The sequence below is a fragment of the Ornithorhynchus anatinus genome, chromosome 1 (genome assembly GCF_004115215.2).
Source record: "Ornithorhynchus anatinus isolate Pmale09 chromosome 1, mOrnAna1.pri.v4, whole genome shotgun sequence".
Classification (NCBI taxonomy): domain Eukaryota; kingdom Metazoa; phylum Chordata; class Mammalia; order Monotremata; family Ornithorhynchidae; genus Ornithorhynchus; species Ornithorhynchus anatinus.
The window spans coordinates 19,501,237-19,522,148 of record NC_041728.1 but is presented as its reverse complement, the minus strand read 5'-3'; the positions used below and the strand labels follow the sequence as shown (position 1 = coordinate 19,522,148).

General features: G+C 48.3%; 2 protein-coding genes across 5 annotated transcripts in view; one reads left to right on the top strand and one right to left on the bottom strand.

The window, feature by feature from the left end:
• Window positions 1–4,747, bottom strand: part of TMEM167A (transmembrane protein 167A) — a 33,949-nt gene extending 29,202 nt beyond the window's left edge. Inside the window, exon 1 of the mRNA XM_029060815.1 lies at window positions 4,706–4,747. Coding sequence (XP_028916648.1) covers window positions 4,706–4,708 — 3 coding nt within the window. The 5' untranslated portion in view covers window positions 4,709–4,747. The remainder of the gene's footprint in view (window positions 1–4,705) is intronic.
• Window positions 1–20,912, top strand: part of XRCC4 (X-ray repair cross complementing 4) — a 245,006-nt gene that overhangs the window by 4,992 nt on the left and 219,102 nt on the right. The window contains exon 1 of one of the 4 annotated variants that reach the window (XM_029060782.2): window positions 5,001–5,020. The exons of 1 other annotated variant lie outside the window; for it this stretch is intronic. The gene's annotated coding sequence lies outside the window, so the exon portion shown is untranslated. Of the gene's footprint in view, window positions 1–5,000; window positions 5,021–18,349; window positions 18,459–20,473; window positions 20,516–20,912 lie in introns of those variants that run through there. 2 more of the 4 variants (XM_029060774.2, XM_029060789.2) reach the window with 2 other exon arrangements.

The following is a 20,912-nucleotide window of genomic DNA, read 5'->3' as shown; positions in this document are numbered from 1 at the left end:
GCCTCATGTGAGACAGGGATGGTGTCTAATCTAATTACCTTGTATCTGCTCCAGTGCTTAGAACAGTGCTTAAATACCCCAATATCAACATCATTATTAGGAGATTCAAGCAGAGGTTTTTTTTCTTTTTACCTTCACCCAGTTTCCTAGGAGAAAGGGCAAAAGAGGAGGAGCAAGGTGACGGGATCGGCACAAGAGCGGCGATTCCTGGCCAGCAGCCAGGGGACCTAGCGCCCGGGAGTCATTCCTTCATCCATTCTGTATTTATTGAGCGCTTACTGTGTGCAAAGACCTGTACTAAGCGCTGGGGAGAATACACTATAACAGACACATTCCTGCCCACAACGAGCTCACAGTCTAGCGGGGGAGACGGACGTTAATAGAAATAAACTGCGGCTATATAGACATCAATACATATGTGCTGTGGGGATGGGAAGGAGGATGAAAACAGGAGCAAGTAAGAGTGGTGCAGAAGGGAGTGGGAAAAGTGGAGAAGAGGGCTTAGTCAGGGAAGGCTTCTCGGACGAGATGGGCCTTCAATAAGGTCTAGAAGTGGGGAAGAGCAATTATCTGCCTGATAGGAGGAGGGAGGGCGTTCCAAGCCAGATACAGGATGATGATGATGATAATGAGGGCGGCGATATTTGTTAAGTGCTTAATATGTGTCAAGCACCGTTCCAAGCGCTGGGGTGGATCCGAGGTGATCAGCTTGTCCCACGAGGGGCTCCCGGCCTTCACCCCCATTTTACAGATGAGGTCACTGAGGCCCACAGAAGTCAAGTGAGTTGCCCAAAGTCACACAGCTGACAAGTGGCGGAGGTGGAATTAGAGCCCACCTACCCCTGACGACTCCTAAGCCCGGGCTCTTCCCGGGGATGGGCGAGATGGAGGTGCATTAGGTGAGCATTAGAAGAGTGAGCATTATTCACTCATTCAATCGTATTTATTGAGCGCTGACCCATGACCTCTGACTCCGAAGCCCAGGCTCTTTCCACGGAGCCACGCTGCTTCTCGTTCATTCGTTCAATGGTATTTATTGAGCGCTTAATGTGCGCAGAGCACTGTACTAAGCGCTTGGAAGGCAAAAAACTCCTCACTCTTGACTTCAAAGCTGTCCATCCCCTGGCCCCCTCCTACCTCACCTCCCTTCTTCCTCCTCCAGCTCAGCCCTCACACTCCGCTCCTCTGCCGCTTTCTTCCCCTCTTCGAAGCCCTACTGAGAGCTCACCTCCTCCAAGCGGCCTTCCCACACTGAGCTTCCCCTTTTCCCTCTGCTCCCCCTTCACCTCCCCTCAGCCAAGCTCCCTTTCCCCCCTCCCCTCAGCACTGTGCTCATTTCTATAGATTTTTATTACCCTATTTATTTGGTTAATGAGGTGTCCATCCCCTTGATTCTATTTATCGTGATTGAGTTGTCTTGTTCTTTGTCCGCCTGATCAGACTGTGAGCCCGTCAATGGGCAGGGATTGTCTCTATCTGTTGCCGAATTGTACATTTCAAGCGCTTAGTACAGTGCTCTGCACATAGTAAGCGCTCCATAAATACTATTGAATGAATGAACCTCCTCACTGGGCCTCTTTCCTGCCTGTCCCGCCGTCGACCCCTGGCCCACGACCTCCCGCTGTCCCGTAATGCCCTCCCTCCTCACCTCTGCCAAACTAATTCTCTTCCCCTCTTCAAAGCCCTCTGGAGAGCTCCCCTCCTCCAGGAGGCCCTCCCAGACTGAGCCCCCATTTCCCTCTGCTCCCCTTCCCCCCGACTCCCTCCTTCGGCTCTACCTCCCTCCCCGCCCCACAGCACTTGTGCAGAGATGTACACATTTATTGCTTTATTTGTTTTATTACCCATGTGCCTTTATCTACGGTTCTATTTATCTATTTTATCTATTTCGATGGCGGTGACGCCTGACAACTTGTTTCGTTTTGTCGTCTGTCTCCCCCTTCCAGACCGTGAGTCCGTCGTCGGGCCGGGATCGTCTCTCTCTGTTGCCGAACTGTAGTTTCCGAGCGCTCAGCCCAGTGCTCTGCACACAGTCAGCGCTCAGTAAATACGATCTGAGTGAATCTATAATTCTATTTATTTTGATGCTACTGATGCCCGTCTACTTGTTTTGCCGTCTGTCTTCCCCCTTCTAGACTGTGGGCCCGTTGAGGGCAGAGATGGTCTCTATTGCCGAACGGTACTTTCCAAGCGCTCAGTCCAGTGCTCGGCACCCAGTAAGCGCTCAATAAATACGACTGAACGAATGAACGAGAAGCGGCGTGGCTCCGTGGAAAGAGCCTGGGCTTCGGAGTCAGAGGTCATGGGTTCGGCTCCCGGCTCTGCCACTTGTCAGCTGTGTGACTGTGGGCACGTCACTTCTCTGTGCCTCGGTTACCTCATCCGTAAAATGGGGATTAACCGTGAGCCTCCCGTGGGACCACCTGATGACCCCGTATCTCCCCCGGCGCTTAGAACAGTGCTCTGCACATAGTAAGCGCTTAACAAATAGCAACATTGTCCTTACTATTATGAATCTATACTTCTCTTTCTATTGACGCTATCGATTCCTGACTACTTGCTTTGAGGGTCGTTTTAGGCCGGTGCCCTGCACGCAGTTAGCGCTCGAAAAACACCACTGAATGTAACTATAATTCTATTTATATTGATGCTACTGCTGCCCGTCACTGTGAGCCCGCTCTTGGGCTGGTCTCTCTCTGTTGCTGAACTGTCCATTCCAAGCGCTTAGCGCAGTGCTCTGCACCCAGTAAGCGCTCACTAAATACCACTGAATTAATGTATAATTCTATTTATATTGACGCTACTGATGCCTGGCTACTTGTTTTGTCGTCTGTCGCCCCCATTTAGACTGTGAGCCCGCTGTTGGTCAGGGCTGGTTTCTATCTGTAGAGAAGCAGCGTGGCTCAGCGGAAAGAGCTGGGGCTTGGGAGTCAGAGGTCATGGGTTCGAATTCCGGCTCCGTCCCTTGCCAGCTGTGTGACGGTGGGCCAGTCACTTCACTTCTCTGGGCCTCAGTGACCTCATCTGGAAAATGGGGATTAACTGTGAGCCTCACCTGGGACCACCTGACTACCTGATGACCCTGTATCTCCCCCAGCGCTTAGAACAGTGCTCTGCACACAGTAAGCGCTTAACACCAACATTATTAATACTATTGAATGAATAAATGAATTCCAAGCGCTTAGTACAGAGCTCTGCACATAATAAGCGCTCAGTACTATTGAATGAATAAATGAATGAATTCTGAGCATTTAATACAGTGCTCTGCACACAGTAAGAGCTCAATAAATACTATTGAATGAATAAATGAATTCCAAGCAATTAGCCCAGTGCTCTGCACATAGTAAGCGCTCAATAAATACTATCGAATGAATGAATGAATTCCAAGCATTTAGTCCAGTGCTCTGCACATAGTAAGCGCTCAATACTATTGAATGAATGAATTCCAAGCGCTCAGTCCAGTGCTCTGCACATAGTAAGCGCTCAATACTATTGAATGAATGAATTCCAAGCGCTCAGTCCAGTGCTCTGCACATAGTAAGCGCCCAATACTATTGAATAAATGAATTCCAAGCGCTGAGTCCAGTGCTCTGCACCTAGTGAGCGCTCAATAAATACTATCGAATGAATGAATTCCAAGCGCTTAGTCCAGTGCTCTGCACCTAGTGAGCGCTCAGTACTGTTGAATGAATTCCAAGGGCTTAATACAGTGCTCTGCACATAGTAAGCGCTCAATAAATACTATCGAATGTATGAATTCCAAGCGCTTAGTCCAGTGCTCTGCACCTAGTGAGCGCTCAGTACTGTTGAATGAATAAATGAATGAATTCCAAGCGCTTAATACAGTGCTCTGCACCTAGTAAGCGCTCAGTACTCTTGAATGAATAAACGAATGAATTCCGAGCGCTTAGCACAGTGCTCTGTACAGAGTAAGCATACATGAGAAGCAGCGTGGCTCAGGGGAAAGAGCACGGGCTTGGGAGCCAGAGGTCATGGGTTCGAATCCCGGCTCTACCACCTGTCAGCTGGGTGACTGTGGGCGAGTCACTTGACTTCGCTGTGCCTCAGTTTCCTCGTCTGCAAAATGGGGAGGAAGACTGTGAGCCTCACGTGGGACAACCTGATGACCCTGGATCTCCCCCAGCGCTTAGCACAGTGCTCTGCACAAAGTAAGCGCTTAGCAAATACCAACACGAATTAATTAATTAGTAAGCGCTCAAGAAACACTACCGAATGAATGAATGCATGCCAAGCGCTCAGTCCAGCGCTCTGCACCTAGTAGGCGCTCAGTACTAGTGAATGAATGGAGTCCAAGCGCTTAGTCCAGTGCTCCGCACATAGTGAGCGCTCAATAAATAGAAGCAGCGTGGCTCAGTGGAAAGAGCACGGGCTTTGGAGTCAGAGGTCTTGGGTTCGAATCCCGGCTCGGCCCCTTGTCAGCTGTGTGACTGTGGGCAAGTCACTTCACTTCTCGGTGCCTCAGTTCCCTCATCTGTAAAATGGGGATGAAGACTGTGAGCCCCGCGTGGGACAACCTGCTTCCCCTGTGTCTACCCCAGCGCTTAGAACAGTGCTCGGCACATAGGAAGCGCTTAACAAATACCAACATTATTATTAAATACGACTGAATGAAGCAGGAGGAAACGAGTGAAAGGAAAAGAGAGAGAGGAGGAGGCGGCGGTCCCGGGCCTCGCCCCCATCTTACCATAGCGACAGGTCCTCGTCCCGGGCGGCGGCGGCGGACGGGGGGGGGGGCGGGGGCGTCGGGGTCCGGCCACCCGGCACTTCCGGGGAGCGGGCGGAAGGGGCGGGACCTCGCCCCCTCCCGCCGCCCTCTCATTGGTCCAGGGCGCGGCCGCCGCCCGCCCATTGGCGGGCTGCGCCCCCCCCTCCCGCGCGCCCGGAGTGCCCGGATGCGAGGGGGGCGGGGCCCGGCCGGAGCCGGAGACCGTGGGGATTGGGCGCGCGCGCGCGCGCGCGGGGAGGGGGGGGCGCGAGAGCGGAAGTGGAGGGGCCGCAGGTAGGTGCCGCCCGGCCCTCGGGGGGGGGGGGAGGGGAGGGAGGGATCCCCCGCCCCCCCCCTTCCCCCCAGGACCGGCCCGGGCCCCGCGTGGCTCAGCGGGAAGAGCCCGGCCTGGGGAGCCTGGGGGGGGAGTGAGAAGCCACCGGTTCGAATCCCGCCTCGGCCACTTTCCTTCAGTAGGATTTCTTGAGCGCTTACTATGTGCAGAGCCCCGGACTGAGCCCTCACTTGTCCGCTGGGTGACCGTGGGCCAGTCACTTCCCTTCCTCTGGGCCTCAGTGACCTCAGCTGCAAAATGGGGATGCAGCCTGATGGCCCTGGATCTCCCCCAGCGCTTAACCAATAACATTATTAGTATTCAGTAGGATTTCTTGCACCTAGAAAGCGCTTAACAAATAACTTTATTATTATTCAGTGGTATTTCTTGCACCTAGTAAGCGCTTAACAAATAACTTTATTATTATTCAGTAGTATTTCTTGCACCTAGTAAGCGCTTAACAAATAACTTTATTATTATTCAGTAGTATTTCTTGCACCTAGTAAGCGCTTAACAAATAACTTTATTATTATTCAGTAGTATTTCTTGCACCTAGTAAGCGCTTAACAAATAACTTTATTATTATTCAGTAGTATTTCTTGCACCTAGAAAGCGCTTAACAAATAACTTTATTATTATTCAGTAGTATTTCTTGCACCTAGTAAGCGCTTAACAAATAACTTTATTATTATTCAGTAGTATTTCTTGCACCTAGTAAGCGCTTAACCAATAACATTATTAGTATTCAGTAGTATTTCTTGCACCTAGTAAGCGCTTAACAAATAATATTATTAGTATTCAGTAGGATTTCTTGCACCTAGTAAGCGCTTAACAAATAACATTATTAGTATTCAGTAGGATTTCTTGCACCTAGAAAGCGCTTAACAAATAACTTTATTATTATTCAGTAGTATTTCTTGCACCTAGAAAGCGCTTAACAAATATTATTATTATTCAGTAGTATTTCTTGCACCTAGAAAGCGCTTAACAAATAACTTTATTATTCAGTAGTATTTCTTGAGCGCTTACTATGTGCAGAGCACTGGACTAAGCGCTCACTTGTCCGCTGTGTGTCCGTGGGCCAGTCACTTCCCTTCTCTGGGCCTCAGTTCCCTCATCTGCAAAATGGGGATGAAGACTGGGAGCCTCACCTGATGGCCCTAGATCTGTCCCAGCGCTTAGACCAGCGCTCTGCACATAGTAAGCGCTTAACAAATAACAACATTATTATTATTCAGTAGTATTTCTTGAGCGCTTACTATGTGCAGAACACTGGACTGAGCCCTCACTTGTCCGCTGCGTGACCGTGGGCCAGTCACTTCCCTTCCTCTGGGCCTCAGTGACCTCAGCTGCAAAATGGGGATGCAGATTGGGAGCCCCACGTGGGGCAACCTGATGGCCCTGTGTCTACCCCAGCGCTTAGAACAGTGCTCTGCACATAGCGGGGCTCAGTGGAAAGAGCCTGGGCTTCGGAGCCGGAGGTCATGGGTTCGAATCCCAGCTCTGCCACTTGTCAGCTGTGTGGCTGTGGGCAAGTCACTTCACTTCTCTGGGCCTCAGTGACCTCATCTGTAAAATGGGGGTTAGGACTGTGAGCCTCATGTGGGACAACCTCATTCCCCTGTATCCACCCCAGCGCTTAGAACAGTGCTCTGCACATAGGAAGCGCTGAACAAATACCAACATTATTATTATTATTATAGTAAGTGCTTAACAAATACCAACATTATTATTATTATTCAAGGGCCTGGGCTTGGGAGGCAGAGGTCATGGGTTCGAATGCCGACTCTGCCACTTGTCAGCTGTGGGACTGGGCAAGTTACCTCCCTTCTCTGGGCCTCACTTCCCTCATCTGTAAAATGGGGATTAACCGTGAGCCTCACATGGGACAACCTGATGACCCTGTATCTCCCCCAGCGCTTAGAACAGTGCTTTGCACATAGTAAGCGCTTAACAAATACCAACATTATTATTATTATTATTACCCTTCGCTTCAGCGCTTAATGACAGTAGGAATAATCAAAATAATGGCACTTGTTAAATGTTGAGAAGCAGCGGAAAGAGCCCGGCCTGGGGAGTCAGAGGTCACGGGTTCGAATTCCACCTCTGCCACTTTCATTCAATAGGATTTATTGAGCGCTTACTATGTGCAGAGCACTGGACTAAGCTCTCGCTTGTCTGCTGTGTGACTGTGGACAAGTCACTTCCCTTCTCTGGGCCTCAGTGACCCCAGCTGGAAAATGGGGATGAAGCCTGGGAGCCTCACTTGGGACAACCTGATGGCCCTGTATCTCCCCCAGCGCTTAGAACAGTGTTCTGCACATAGTAAGCGCTTAACAAATATTAACATTATTATTCTCTACCCCAGCGCTTAGAACAGTGCTCTGCACATAGTAAGCGCTTAACAAATATTAACATTATTATTCTCTACCCCAGCGCTTAGAACAGTGCTCTGCACATAGTAAGCGCTTAACAAATACCAACGTTATCATTATTATTATCCTTCACTTCAGCGCTTAATAATAATAACAAGGATAATCATCATAATCATAATGGCAGTTGTTAAATGTTGAGAAGCAGCCGAAAGAGCCCGGGCTGGGGAGTCAGAGGTCATGGGTTCCAATCCCGCCTCCACCACCTGTCAGCTGTGTGACTGTGGGCAAGTCACTTCACTTCTCTGGGCCTCAGTGACCTCATCTAGAAAATGGGGATGAAGACTGGGAGCCCCACGGGGGACAACCTGATGGCCCTGGATCTCCCCCAGCCCTTAGAACAGGGCTCTGCCCGTAGTAAGCGCTTAAATACCAGTATTATTATAATTATGAAGCTCTCACTATGTGCCCAGCACTGTTCTAAGCGCTGGGGGTGGATACAAGGTGATGAGGTGGTCTCCCATGGGGCTCCCAGGCTTCATCCCCATTTGACAGGGGAGAGAACTGAGGCCCAGACATTAATAATAATAGTAATAGTGGTATTTCTTAAGCGCTCACTAACAGATAATAATAATAATAGTGGTATTTCTGAAGTGCTCTCTAACAGACAAGAATAATAATAGCAATGGTGGCATCTCTTAAGGGCTGTCTATGTGCCCAGCACTGTTCTAAGCGCTAGGGGAGACATGAGGTCAGCAGGTTGTCCCCCGTGGGGCTCCCCGTCTTCATCCCCATTTGACAGAGGAGAAGACTGAGGCCCGGAGAAGGGAAGTTGTTTGCCCAAAGTCACACAGCTGATGATAATAATGATAATGATATTTGGTAAGCGTTTACTATGTGCCCAGCACTGTTCTAAGCGCTGGGGGATATACGAGGTCAGCAGGTTGTCCCCCGTGAGGCTCCCAGGCGTCATCCCCATTTGACAGAGGAGGTCACTGAGGCCCAGAGTAAAGGGCAGGGACTGTCTCTGTTACCGATTTGTACATTCCAGGCGCTTAGTACAGTCCTCTGCACATAGTAAGCGCTCAATAAATGCTATTGAATGAATGAATAAGAATAATAATCATAATGGTGGTATTTTGTTAACTGCTCACTATTCGCCCAGCACTGTTCTAAGCGCTGGGGGAGATACGAGGTTCAGCAGGTTGTCCCCCGTGGGGCTCCAGGCTTCATCCCCATTTGACAGAGGAGGTCACTGAGGCCCAGAGAAGGGAAGTGACTCGCCCACAGTCACGCGGCTGATAATAATAATAATGATAATGGCATTTGTTAAGCGTTTACTATGTGCCAAGCGCTGTTCTAAGCGCTGGGGGCGGATACAGGTGATGAGGTTGTCCTCCGTGGGGCTCCCAGGCTTCATCCCCATTTGACAGAGGAGGTCACTGAGGCCCAGATAAGAATAATAATAATAATAATAATAATAATGGTGGTATCTCTTAAGCACTCACTAACAGACAATAATAATAATAATGGTGGCATCTCAAGTGCTCACTATGTGCCCAGCACTCTTCTAAGTGGAGGGGGAGATACAGGGTCATCAGGTTGTCCCCCGTGGGGCTCACGGTCTTCATCCCCATTTGACAGATGAGGTCACTGAGGCCCAGAGAAGGGACGTGACTGGCCCAAAGTCCCACAGCTGACAAGTGGAGAAGCAGCGTGGCTCAGTGGAAAGAGCACGGGCTTTGGAGTCAGAGGTCATGGGTTCGAATCCCGGCTCGGCCACTTGTCAGCTGTGTGACTGTGGGCAAGTCACTTCACTTCTCTGGGCCTCAGTGACCTCACCTGTAAAATGGGGATGAAGACTGTGAGCCCCACGTGGGACAACCCGATTCCCCTGTGTCTACCCCAGTGCTTAGAACAGTGCTCTGCACATAGGAAGCGCTTAACAAATGTTATTATTATTATTATACGTGGCGGAGCCGGGATTAGAACCCACGACCTCTGACTCCCCGGCCCGGGCTCTTTCCTCGGAGCCACGCTGCCTGGCTGGAACAGTGCTTGGCACATAGTAAGCGCTTAACAAATACCAACATTAATCGTCCCGCCTCCTGTCTGCTCTGTGACTTGGGGCAACACCCTGCACTTCAGTGACCTCATCTGTAAAATGGGCATTAAGAGTGAGCGCTCACCTCCTCCAGGAGGCCTGCCCAGACTGAACCCTCCCTTTCCCTCTGCCCCTCTTCTCCTCCCCATCGCCCCGACTCCCTCCCTCTCCTCATCCCCCTTCCCCTCCCCACAGCACTTGTGCGTATTTGTATATATTATTTCTTTATATACAAATATTTGTTATTCTATTTTATTAATGATGTGTAGCTATCTCCGATTCTCTTTATCTGTTTTGATGGTATCGATGCCTGACTCCTTGTTCCGTTTCGTCGTCTGTCTCCCCCTTTTAGACCGTGAGCCCGTTGTTGGGCAGGGATGGTCTCTATCTGTTGCCCAAATGTACATTCCAAGCGCTTAGTACAGTGCTAAGCACACAGTGAGCGCTCACGAAATTCGACTGAGTGAATGAATGAGCGAATGAGCCCCACGTGAGGGCGAGAGCACAAGCTTGGGAGTCGGAAGGACCCGAGTTCTAATCCCGGCTCCGCCGCTTGTCCGCTGCTGTGCGACCTCGGGCAAGCCTCTTAACTTCTCTGAGCCTCAGTGATCCCCTCTGTAAAATGGGGATTAAGGCCGAGAGCTCCACGTGGGACGGACCGATTACCTTCTATCCGCCCCAGCCATTAGACAGGTGCTCGGCGCATAGCAGGCGCTTAATGATTACCGCCGTTATTATCGTTAATAATAATGATTATGGTATTCGCTTGCTATGTGCTGAGCACTGTTCTAAGCGCTGAGCAGCATGGTGTAGTGGATCGAGCTTGGGTCTGGGAGTCAGAAGGTCATGAGTTCGAATCCCAGCTCTGCCACTTGTCAGCTGTGTGACTGTGGGCAAGTCACTTAACTTCTCTGTGCCTCAGTTCCCTCATCTGGAAAATGGGGATGAAGACTGTGAGCCCCACGTGGGACAACCTGATTCCCCTGTGTTTACCCCAGTGCTTAGAACAGTGCTCTGCACATAGTAAGCGCTTAACAAATACCAACATTATTATTATGGGTTCTAATCTCGACCTCTGCCTCTTGTCTGCTGTGTCATCTTGGGCAAGTCACTTACCTTCTCTGGGCCTCAGTTCTCTCTTCTGTAAAATGGGGACTAAGGCTGGGAGCCCCGTGTGGGACAAGCAGCGTGGCTCAGTGGAAAGAGCCCGGGCTTGGGAGTCCGAGGTCATGGGTTCAAATCCCGGCTCTGCCCCTTGTCAGCTGTGTGACTGTGGGCAAGTCACTTCACTTCTCTATGCCTCAGTTACCTCATCTGTAAAATGGGGATTAACCGTGAGCCTCACGTGGGACAACCCGATGACCCCGTATCTACCCCAGCGCTTAGAACAGTGCTCTGCACATAGTAAGCGCTTAACAAATACCAACATCATTATTATTATCTTCTATCCACCCCTGCGCTTAGAAAGGTGTTTGGCACACGGTAAGCGCCTAACGAATACCACCGTTATCATTATTATTAGTGAGAAACAGCATGGCCTAGTGGATAGAGCAGGGGCCTGAGAGTCAGAAGGTCGTGGGTTTTAATCTCGACCTCTGCCGCTTGTCTGCTGTGTGACTTTGGGCCAGTCACTTCACTGTGACTCAGTTCCCTCATCTGTAAAATGGGGATTAAGACGGTGAGCCCCGTGTGGGACGGGGACTCTGTCCAACCAATCATCTCGTGTCTCCCCCGCTGCTTGAAACGGTGTCTGGCACAGAGTAAGCGCTTAGCAGATACCATAGTTTAGAACAGCGCTTGACGCATAGTAAGCGCTTAACGAGTACCGTAATTACTGTAAAACGCCAAATGGAGAGGTTGGGTGTCTGGGGCAGGCCGCTGGGGCCTTGGAAGGGGGGCTGCCCCTTGCCCAGACCGGGACCTTTGAGGTGTCTGAGCCAGAACCCCATGAGGGAGTGAGCCCCAAACCCTCCTTTTTTTCCTGCCCTCGTTCGCTGTCGGAGAAGCACCGTGGCTTAGGGCACAGGCCTGGGTGTCAGAAGGACCTAGGTTCTAATCCTGCCTCTGCCACATAGCTACTGTGTGACCTTGGGTAACTCACTTTGCTTCTCTGCGCCTAAATTACCTCATCTGTGAAAAATGGGGGTTAAGAATGTCGGACGGGGACTGGGTCCAACCTGAGTAACTTCCATCACCTCAGTTGTCACATAGGTGCTTAACGAGTTCCCTCATCTGTAAAATGGGGATGAAGACTGTGAGCCTCACGTGGGACAACTTGATGACCCTGTATCTACCCCAGCGCTTAGAACAGTACTCGGCACACAGTAAGCGCTTAACAAATACCAGCATCATCAACGAGTAACGCAGTTATTATTGCTATTATTAATTACCTGCTTCTTAAGCATCCCATCTCCCCCTGCCCTTATTCGCTGCTTCTTAAGCGTTCCATCGCCGGACCTTTCCCAGTCTCTATTTGTGAGAAATGACTCGTTTTCTTTCCCACTTTTCCTTGGCCCGATTCATTTCACACTGACAAAACTCGGGCAATCCCAGTCTGGAAATAACGGCCCCGATGAGCAATTTGAGCCTACATATACTCTCCCTATCTGGGATTCCCCTCCACCGGCAGGCGCTTGGGGATAACTGATTTTGCTAATATTTTTGGCCAGAGGTCTATTTATTTTCAGTTTAAGCGGCTTAATGACTAGCACCTGGTTTCTGAGGGTCTCTCTGTCAAACAAGGCACTAGATAAGACTTGGAAGAAATGGAAAGGAGGCTCTCTTTCTGCAGTGAGATCCAGTTTGTGATCTTCCCCGGGGTTTCTTTTAATGTAAAATAACTGTGCATCAACTCATTATCTTCTGATGGAAGTAAGATGCAGCCTTTATGGTTTTTCTGAGGGCTATATATTGAATTTTGCCTGCCATCTGATTGATGTGGGTTCAACAGAATGCGCATCAGAAGATTCAAGTTGTTCCTGGAGTTGGAATTCAACTGAAAGGAAACGACACCGAGCTCCTCCTGGAGCGGCAGTTCAGCTGAAATGAAACAACGCGGAGTTGCTTCTGAAGTTGGACTTCAGTTGAGATTAAACAACACTGTCTTGAATAGTTTTGCTCCAGTATCTCTCTAAAGATAAGTCCTGAAGCTACAGTCAGGGCTATGGTTAAGTGGATAACCAGAGATCACCATTGAAAATTCCCTTCTGAAGCGTTTTGGTAACTTTACAAAAGGGCATTTGAATCAAGGTGCGGAAGCATTTAAGACTTCTTGACTCATTTCCTTGGAATAATGCAAACAACCCACATCTGTTGAACAGACTGGTTCGGCTCAACAAAGCAGCGGGGCGTAGTGGAAAGAGCACGGGCTTGGGAGTCAGAGGTTCTAATCCTGGCTCCTCCACTTGTCAGTTGTGTGACCTTGGGCAAGCCACCTCCCTTCTCTGTGCCTCAGTTACCTCATCTGTAAAATAGGGATTAAAACCATGAGCCCCAAGTGGGCCAGCCTGATTACCCTGTATCTGCACCAGTGCTTAGACCAGTGCTTGGCACATAGCACTTAACAAATACCATAATTATTATTATTACACCGTGAGAATCCAGCCAAGATGGTAATAAGACGTGGAAGTCTGATCCACCATCAATGTGTGTCATTTTGTGTTGTGTCAGAGATGGATAGTTTTTGCGAATTAGTAATAATGTCGGTATTTGTTAAGCGCTTACTATGCGCAGAGCACTGTTCTAAAGGCTGGGGTAGATACAGGGTAATCAGGTTGACCCACCTGAGGCTCACAGTCTTAATCCCCATTTTACAGATGAGGTAACTGAGGCACAGAGAAGTGAAGTGACTTGCCCACAGTCACACAGCTGACAAGTGGCAGAGCCGGAATTCGAACCCATGATCTCTGACTCGCAAGCCCGGGCTCTTTCCACTGAGCCACGCTGCTTCCCAGTTAGTGTAAGAATGTATCCAAATATCATGCTGTCTTCTAGAGAGAAAAGAAAAAGTGAAAGGGGAAAAATGAAGTTGTCTCCCGTAGCACAGGCTACATTTGTTTTCGCAGATGAGCCAAATGATTATGAAGGGGATACTAGAAGGGAGAATTTTTTTTATAGGGCTACAAAGGGATCATAGTAGAGGTATCTTTTCAGCTAAATTGCTAAAGTGGAAAAAGATCCACAGAGGATTAATAAAGTCCAAAAATTGGGTCTACAGTGTAAAAATAACTTTTGCAGAAATCTGAGAAAAGATGGATTTTGAATGGAGTGGGCAAGTCGTTTGACCCTTTTTATTTTGTAGACTTTAATAACTTCTCTCGATGTACATCTCAGAACCGTGAACGTTCCGGATTTTTCTCTTGTTCCTTAAATGTCCATTTGTACCTTAGTGCTTGGTTTCATACCCCTCTGTACTCAAGCAGATTCAGGCTTCTGGGTGGCAGTGTTGTCATCTTCTTCCAAATACAGACTTGTAGCTTCTGCCTTTAGTCATCTTTCACTGATACCAAAATTCCCAATGACGTCTACTGACTGGCCATCCGCTGCATCTTTATTCCAAGAGGATTTTGGCACCCTTTACTATCTGCTTAATCTATACCAACACATATCTTCTCAAAGAGTAACAAGAGTCCAGAATACAGGGAGTTCTCGTGATAATCTAGACGTGGTGCTTTGAAGAGCCTTGTGTTTGGGGAAGACTGAGTTAGCGTAACCTTGTGGATTACGTTAGACCGCCATCGACTTAGGCTGTGAAGGAATGTTCCCTGATTTTACCACTGTGGCCTTGCCAGATCGTGGAATGGAAACATATGCTGTAACAGGACTGGGTGTATGTGAGAATTGAGACTGTGAGCCGCACGTGGAACGGGAACTGTGTCCACCCTGATTTGCTTGTATCTACCCCAGCGCTTAGTAGAGTGTCGCGCACATAGCTTTTAACAAATACCGTAATTATTAATAATAATAATGTTGGTATTTGTTAAGCGCTGACTATGTGCAGAGCACTGTTCTAAGCGCTGGGGTAGATACAGGGTAATCAGGCTGTCCCACGTGAGGCTCACGGTCTCAATCCCCATTTTACAGATGAGGTAACTGAGGCACAGAGAAGTGAAGTGACTTGCCCAGAGTCACACAGCTGACAAGTGGCCGAGCTGGGATTCGAACCCACGACCTCGGCCTCCAATCCCGTGCTCTTTCCACTTATTATTATTATTACTACCCCGTAGTCTCCGTTTTTCTGGGTCCGGGTATAAGATTGCAGAATCTTTGACCTTTGATCAGCCCGCTCCACAGAACCCTACCCCTTTCCTTCCTTATCCCGTTTATTTTGTTGCTGCCTCCTTATTTAACATCCAGACCCTAATTTCAATAATTGGAATTAGTTTTCAGCATTCTGTAAACCGGTTAAGAGCCTAACTCCTTTTCGGTCTGCAGCAGTATCGAAAGGCAGGTTTCTGAAAATGGGTTCCAAAACTGAGCAGCAGAAAATGAGACTTCACCGAGATTCTCTTAATATGAAAAGATAAGAAAAAAACACAGCCTAGGCCAGCAGGTATCGCTTTGCTTTGTTTATCTGAAGCGTATTATGTAAAGGCCATTGGTAATTTGGCAAGTGCTCCTCATTTCCCCGACAATCAAGCCCCAGAGCTGGCTCAGAGCCCTGCTCAGGTTTTCGAGGCCTGTGTCGATAAAGTGCTGGCCTTCACTTGAGGCAAATCGGTGTGTTGACTGTTTGGCACCTCAAACTGGCATTCATAAGGTGTTCATTCATATGTTTGTCTTCCCTCCAGAAAAAGCTAACTCCAGGATATTGTAGTTCAGAAGAGGATAGTCGGATCTGCTGCCGCAACTGCATTCTCTTATGGACTGTCACTTCTTGGACACGAATTTTCCAAGCACTTTTAATCCGAAGTCTTGATATTTTCCATTTTTGGCCTCAGATTCATTCAATCATCTTTACTGAGCGCTTACTCTGGGCGGAGCACCGTACTAAGCGCTTGGAAAGTACAATTCAGCAATAAAGGGAAACCATCCCGCAGCGGGCTTACAGTCTAGAAGATAATTATGGTATTTGTGAAGTGCTCACTCTGTGCGAGAAACTGTACTACGCGCTGGGCTAGGTACAGGCAAAATCGGGTTGGACACAGTCCCTTGTTCCACGTGGGGCTCCCAGTCGCAATCCCCATTTTCCAGATGAGGTCACTGAGGCCCAGAGAAGTCAAGTGACCTGCCCAGCGTCTCACAGCAGACAAGCGGCAGAGCGGGAATTAGAACCCATGACCTTCGGACTCCCAGGCCCTTGCTCTATCCACCACACCAGGCTGCCAGTGTTGGCTACGACGTTTGTTAGTCAGATGTCACATTCCACCCAAGGGCAGTTGTAATCTAATAATTCCTACGTTTTAAAATATATAAGCCCCGGCGTACAGCTTCAGAATCATTAGCGGAAGTGTAGCGTGAGCACCTTAATCTGCAGAACACCATACTAAGGCTTTTTGGCGATACCCAAGAAGTGGAGAATGCAAACCCTGCCCTGGATTACTATTACTACAATAATTGTATTTAAAAAGAGAAAATAATAAACATGAAGATCCAAAGAAATGAGCAAGTCTGAAATAACTTAACCACTAATAGAGTGATAATATGAATTATACGAATGTTAACCTATGGATTTAGAAAATGCCAAAGGGGAAAGAAAGTTCTGCCGTAATACTTTTTTAATGTTCTATGGTGGGAGGCACCTCCAAAGTTTCGCCACCTCACCCTCTATTCCACCCTCCTTGGCTTTTTCCTGCTTCTCTGTCCTCCGAATCCACCCCCGTCTATCTGTTCTACGGAAACATGTACCCTCTGACCCCTAAAAGCACTTGCTCCCATTCTCCTCCCATCCTCCACCGTCATCGTCCACTTCTCACTCTTGATTCCTTCACATTTACCTTCACCAAGCCCAAGGCTCCCCCATATTTAAAAAGCCCTCTCTCAGTCCCACAGACCCGTGTAATAATCGTTCTGTTGGTTAAGCACCGACTGTGTGCAAAGCACTGTACGGGAATTGAGATTTTCTCAGGTGGGATACAGCCCCTGTCCAACACGGGGGTTTCGCTGACTAATTAGCAGGGAGATGAGGTATTTAATCCCCATTTTCCTAAAGAGGAAACTGAGGCACAGAGCAGTTCATTCAATAGTATTTATTGAATGCTTACTATGTTCAGAGCACTGTACTAAGCACTTGGAATGTACAGTTCGGCAACAGATGGAGGCAATCCCTGCCCAATGACGGGCTCACAGTCTAAACGATAATGGTATTAAGTGCTTACTATATGCCAAGCACTGTTCTAAGCACTGGGGCAGATAAAGGGTAATCACCTTGTCCCACGTGGGGCTCACAAGTTTAATCCCCATTTTACAGATGAGATAACTGAGGCACAGAGAAGTGACTTGCCTAAGGTCACACAGCTGATAAGTGGCGGAGTCGGAATTAGAACCCACGAAGTGACTTGCCCAAGGTCTCACAGGAGGCAAGTCAAAGAGCTGGGATTAGAATCCAGAGCCTCTGGACTCTCCGCCTGCTGATCCTTCCATTAAGCCACTCTCCTTCAGTCATTCATTCAATCATATTTATTGAGTGCTTACTGTGTGCAAAGCACTGTACTAAGCGCTTGGGAGAGTACAGCACTTAGTCCAATGTCCTGCACGCAGTAAGCGCTTAACAAATACCATTATTATTATTACGGTATAACAATAAACGGACACGTTCCCTGCCCACTATGACCTTAGATGGCGATGATGGCATTTGTTATGCACTTCCTATGTGCCAAGCACTGTTCTAAGCGCTGGGGAAGATACCAGGTGGTCCCCTGTGGGGCTCACAGTCTTCATACCCATTTTCCAGATGAGGTAACAGGCCCTGAGAAGGGAAGTGACTTGCCCAAAGTTACACAGCTGACTAGTGGCGGAGCTGGGATTAGAACCCACGACCTCTGGCTCCCGAGCCCGGGCTCTTTCCACTAAGCCACCCCTCTGACGGCTATCCAGTCTCCTTGCTCCCATTCTACCCAAACTTCTAATAATAATAATAATGTTGGTATTTGTGAAGTGCTTACTATGTACAGAGCACTGTTCTAAGCGCTGTAGATACAGGGGTAATCAGGTTGTCCCACATGAGGCTCACAGACTTGCCCACAGTCACACAGCTGACAAGTGGCAGAGCCGGGATTCGAACCCATGATCTCGGACTCCCCGGGCTCTTTCCACTGAGCCACACTGCTTCTAGTCATTTTCACTCCATCCCTTCCCTTTCTCTCCACCCACTCTCTTGACCCCCATTGCGATGGGTCGTTTGAACCTGACAGCCCATGGAGCCTGCGTTTGCTGAGGTCACCGAAGACCTCCTTATACCCAATCCGGTGGGCTCCGTTCCCCGACTTCTCCTTGACTTTCGACTTCCTTTGAGGCCGCGGACCACTCCGTCGTCCTTCGGACACCTTCAGGCATCCCATTTGCTAACCCGCCGCGAACCCTTGTTCTTCTACGTCTGCCGGCTCCTTTTCGGTTTCATCCTCTGGCTCTTCTTCCACCGTTCATCCCTTAGCAGTCGGCGTCCAGCGAGACTGTGTTCTTGGCCCCCTCCTCGGCCCGTTCTACCCACACTCTCTCAGGGAGTCCATCTGCTCACGAGGCTTAGCCCGCCACCTCTACGCGGGCGATTCCCGAATCTGTCTCTCGAGCCCTGATCTCTCATTTGAACTGTATTTCTGCAGCTCCTCTGGCCTCCGGGAAAGCTCCGCTTGGATGTCCCGCAAGCGCCGTATATCTCCAACGGAACAACTCATCTGCCCCTCCGATTCTCCTCCTCGCTCTAGCTCTCTTCTCTGCCAATAACTCCATTCGCTATCCTCCCTGTCCCAGAAGTCTGAAACGCCGGTACCGTCCTTGACACCTTGTGCTGCTTCAGCTCTCACCCAGTGTCTGGCACATAGTAAAGTGCTTAACCAATACCATTATTATTATTATGTCCGTTCTACTACCTAGTCGTTCTATGTAGCATCTCCTGCATGGGTCCCTTCCCCTCCCCACAAACAGCTTCCACTTTCGACACAGACTAATAATAGTATTTATTAAGTCCTTACGGTGCGCAGAGCCCTGTACTAAATGTTGGGAGACGATTCGCAGGAGAGAATTAGACTCGATCCGCTGTTCCTCCCTCAAGGATCACTAAGCAATTGCAAGTTCTAGATGATTTCATCAGCCTCCTTGCCCCCAGGCTCCCTCTTCTCCAATCAACACAACAGAATTTCAAGTACAATTCAGTAATAGAGACAATCCCTGCCCACATCAATATATGTGCTTTTGAATTGTATGTTCAATTGCTTATTTTGATTGCTCTTTTTGTTAAAAAAAAAAAAAGTATTGGTCTCTTCCCCCATTACAGTGTAGGCTTCTTTTCGATAGGGAATGTCGCTCCATTTGCCATTCCCGAGCACTTAATCCGGTGCCTAGCACCCAGTGGGTGCTCAATAAATGCTATGAATTGTACTACTGAAACTCCAAAACATATCCCCAGCATTCTTTTTTTTAATTCTCAAATTAATTTCTTGTACCAGTTCACGAATTCTCTTAGCCGATCACGTGTAAAATAGGCATGCAGTAAATTCCATCTTGGTGTTCTTTCAACGCTGTTTTCAGCGACTGGTGTCTTGTTCGAAAATATCGATCGAATCAATAAGATGGTGAAGCAGCTTCGTGGGTAGGGATTGTCTCTATCTGTTGCTGAATTGTACTCTCCAAGCGCTTAGTACAGTGCTCTGCACACAGTAAGCGCTCAATAAAAACGATCGAATGGACGTTATGTGCTTTTAATAAATTTCATTTCGGGTAGCAGATTCCAAAGCAAATATTTTCCCTCGATACCCTGTTGGACTACAGATTTTTTCGATTTCTAGCCTAATGTTCATAAGGGAGATGCTTTATGGAAAAAGCATAGTGTTCTTTCGCAAGCCACTCTAAATAGACCTCCTACTTGTTATCCACTGTCTAGAGGCATTACATTTTGCCAGATTGAATTTCTTACCATGGGGTAAAAAACTTTTATAAAGGTGTGAGGAGATTAGCATAATCAGTCGAACAGTGATCTGACATTTATTGAGTGGCTGTGGATTTTTAATATAGCATATAGATGTAAAGATTATAGAACAAAAGCAGAGTAATAAAGGCCTCAGAAGTTTCACCTTTTTGCCCTTATTGACTCCTAAAAAGAAATAAGTTTGACCTGGAGACCAATATTTATATTAGGAAAAGAAAGGCATCAGATTTTCAAGAGTGCCTTTAATTCCAGGTATTTTGATAACCTAGGTATGTCCGTGGAAAAGCTTTACTTGGTGACTACTTTTTTATTTTAATTGAAGTGTGGGATTCCTGTGGCTAGCTCATTAAAAAACACTGGAAGAAAGACTGGCTCCATTCCGTGCACAATCGGCCGTGTCCCTCCCCAAACCTGGATATTCATTTTCTCTGCTTCTTTCTTAAAAATCCTTCCAAAAGTCTGAATGGAAAATTTACTACCTGCTGTTGCATTTGGAGGGGTTTTTTTGTTTTTTATTCTTAAAGAATGAATTCCAAGATGCTTTAGAAGGGGTAAAAGTGTTTTTAATTCTGAAAATGTCAAATAAAAACGATCAGGTGTCAGGCCATTTTTATAAACATTAGCGATGAGGCCTGTCTCACTAAAACTGGCCATGCTAGGACAGGAGGGGAGGTGGAGGGAAGAATGAAAGGCGTGAGAAACTGAACCTGAGAGGCCCCCAAAAAGTGTCTGAGCCTGAAAGTGAAGAACTAACTGCCCAGGTGGTTCTAGGACTCTGGATTGATGAGTGCAAGGGGCAGGTGGGACGAGAGCTCAGGCCTGCCGGCAGCAGTTAACCAAATTAAGAGAGGGAGGCCAACGGCCGTGGGAGGTCAGAGGCCTTCAGATACTGAACAAGGTAAGCCATCGCCTCAGCGGCTAGTGCCAGAGGCAATTTCCCAGCCCCATTTAAAGATGGCGGGCACACAGCTTCTAATTATGGTGGTGGGATAGTAATAATAAGGTTGGTATTTGTTAAGCGCTTACTATGTGCAGAGCACTGTTGTAAGCGCTGGGGTAGATACAGGGTCATCAGGTTGTCCCCCGTGAGGCTCACAGTCTTAATCCCTGTTTTCTAGATGAGGTAACTGAGGTACAGAGAAGTGAAGTGTCTCGCCCACAGTCACACAGCTGACAAGTGGCAGAGCCGGGATGGAAGTGATCTGTTAGAAAAGCCGAGCTACCCGGGGTGCTCGGCAGAGTTGGTGGCCAAGAGTGCTGCATGACATCATTACTTTATGTTGTGTGTGTCCGCG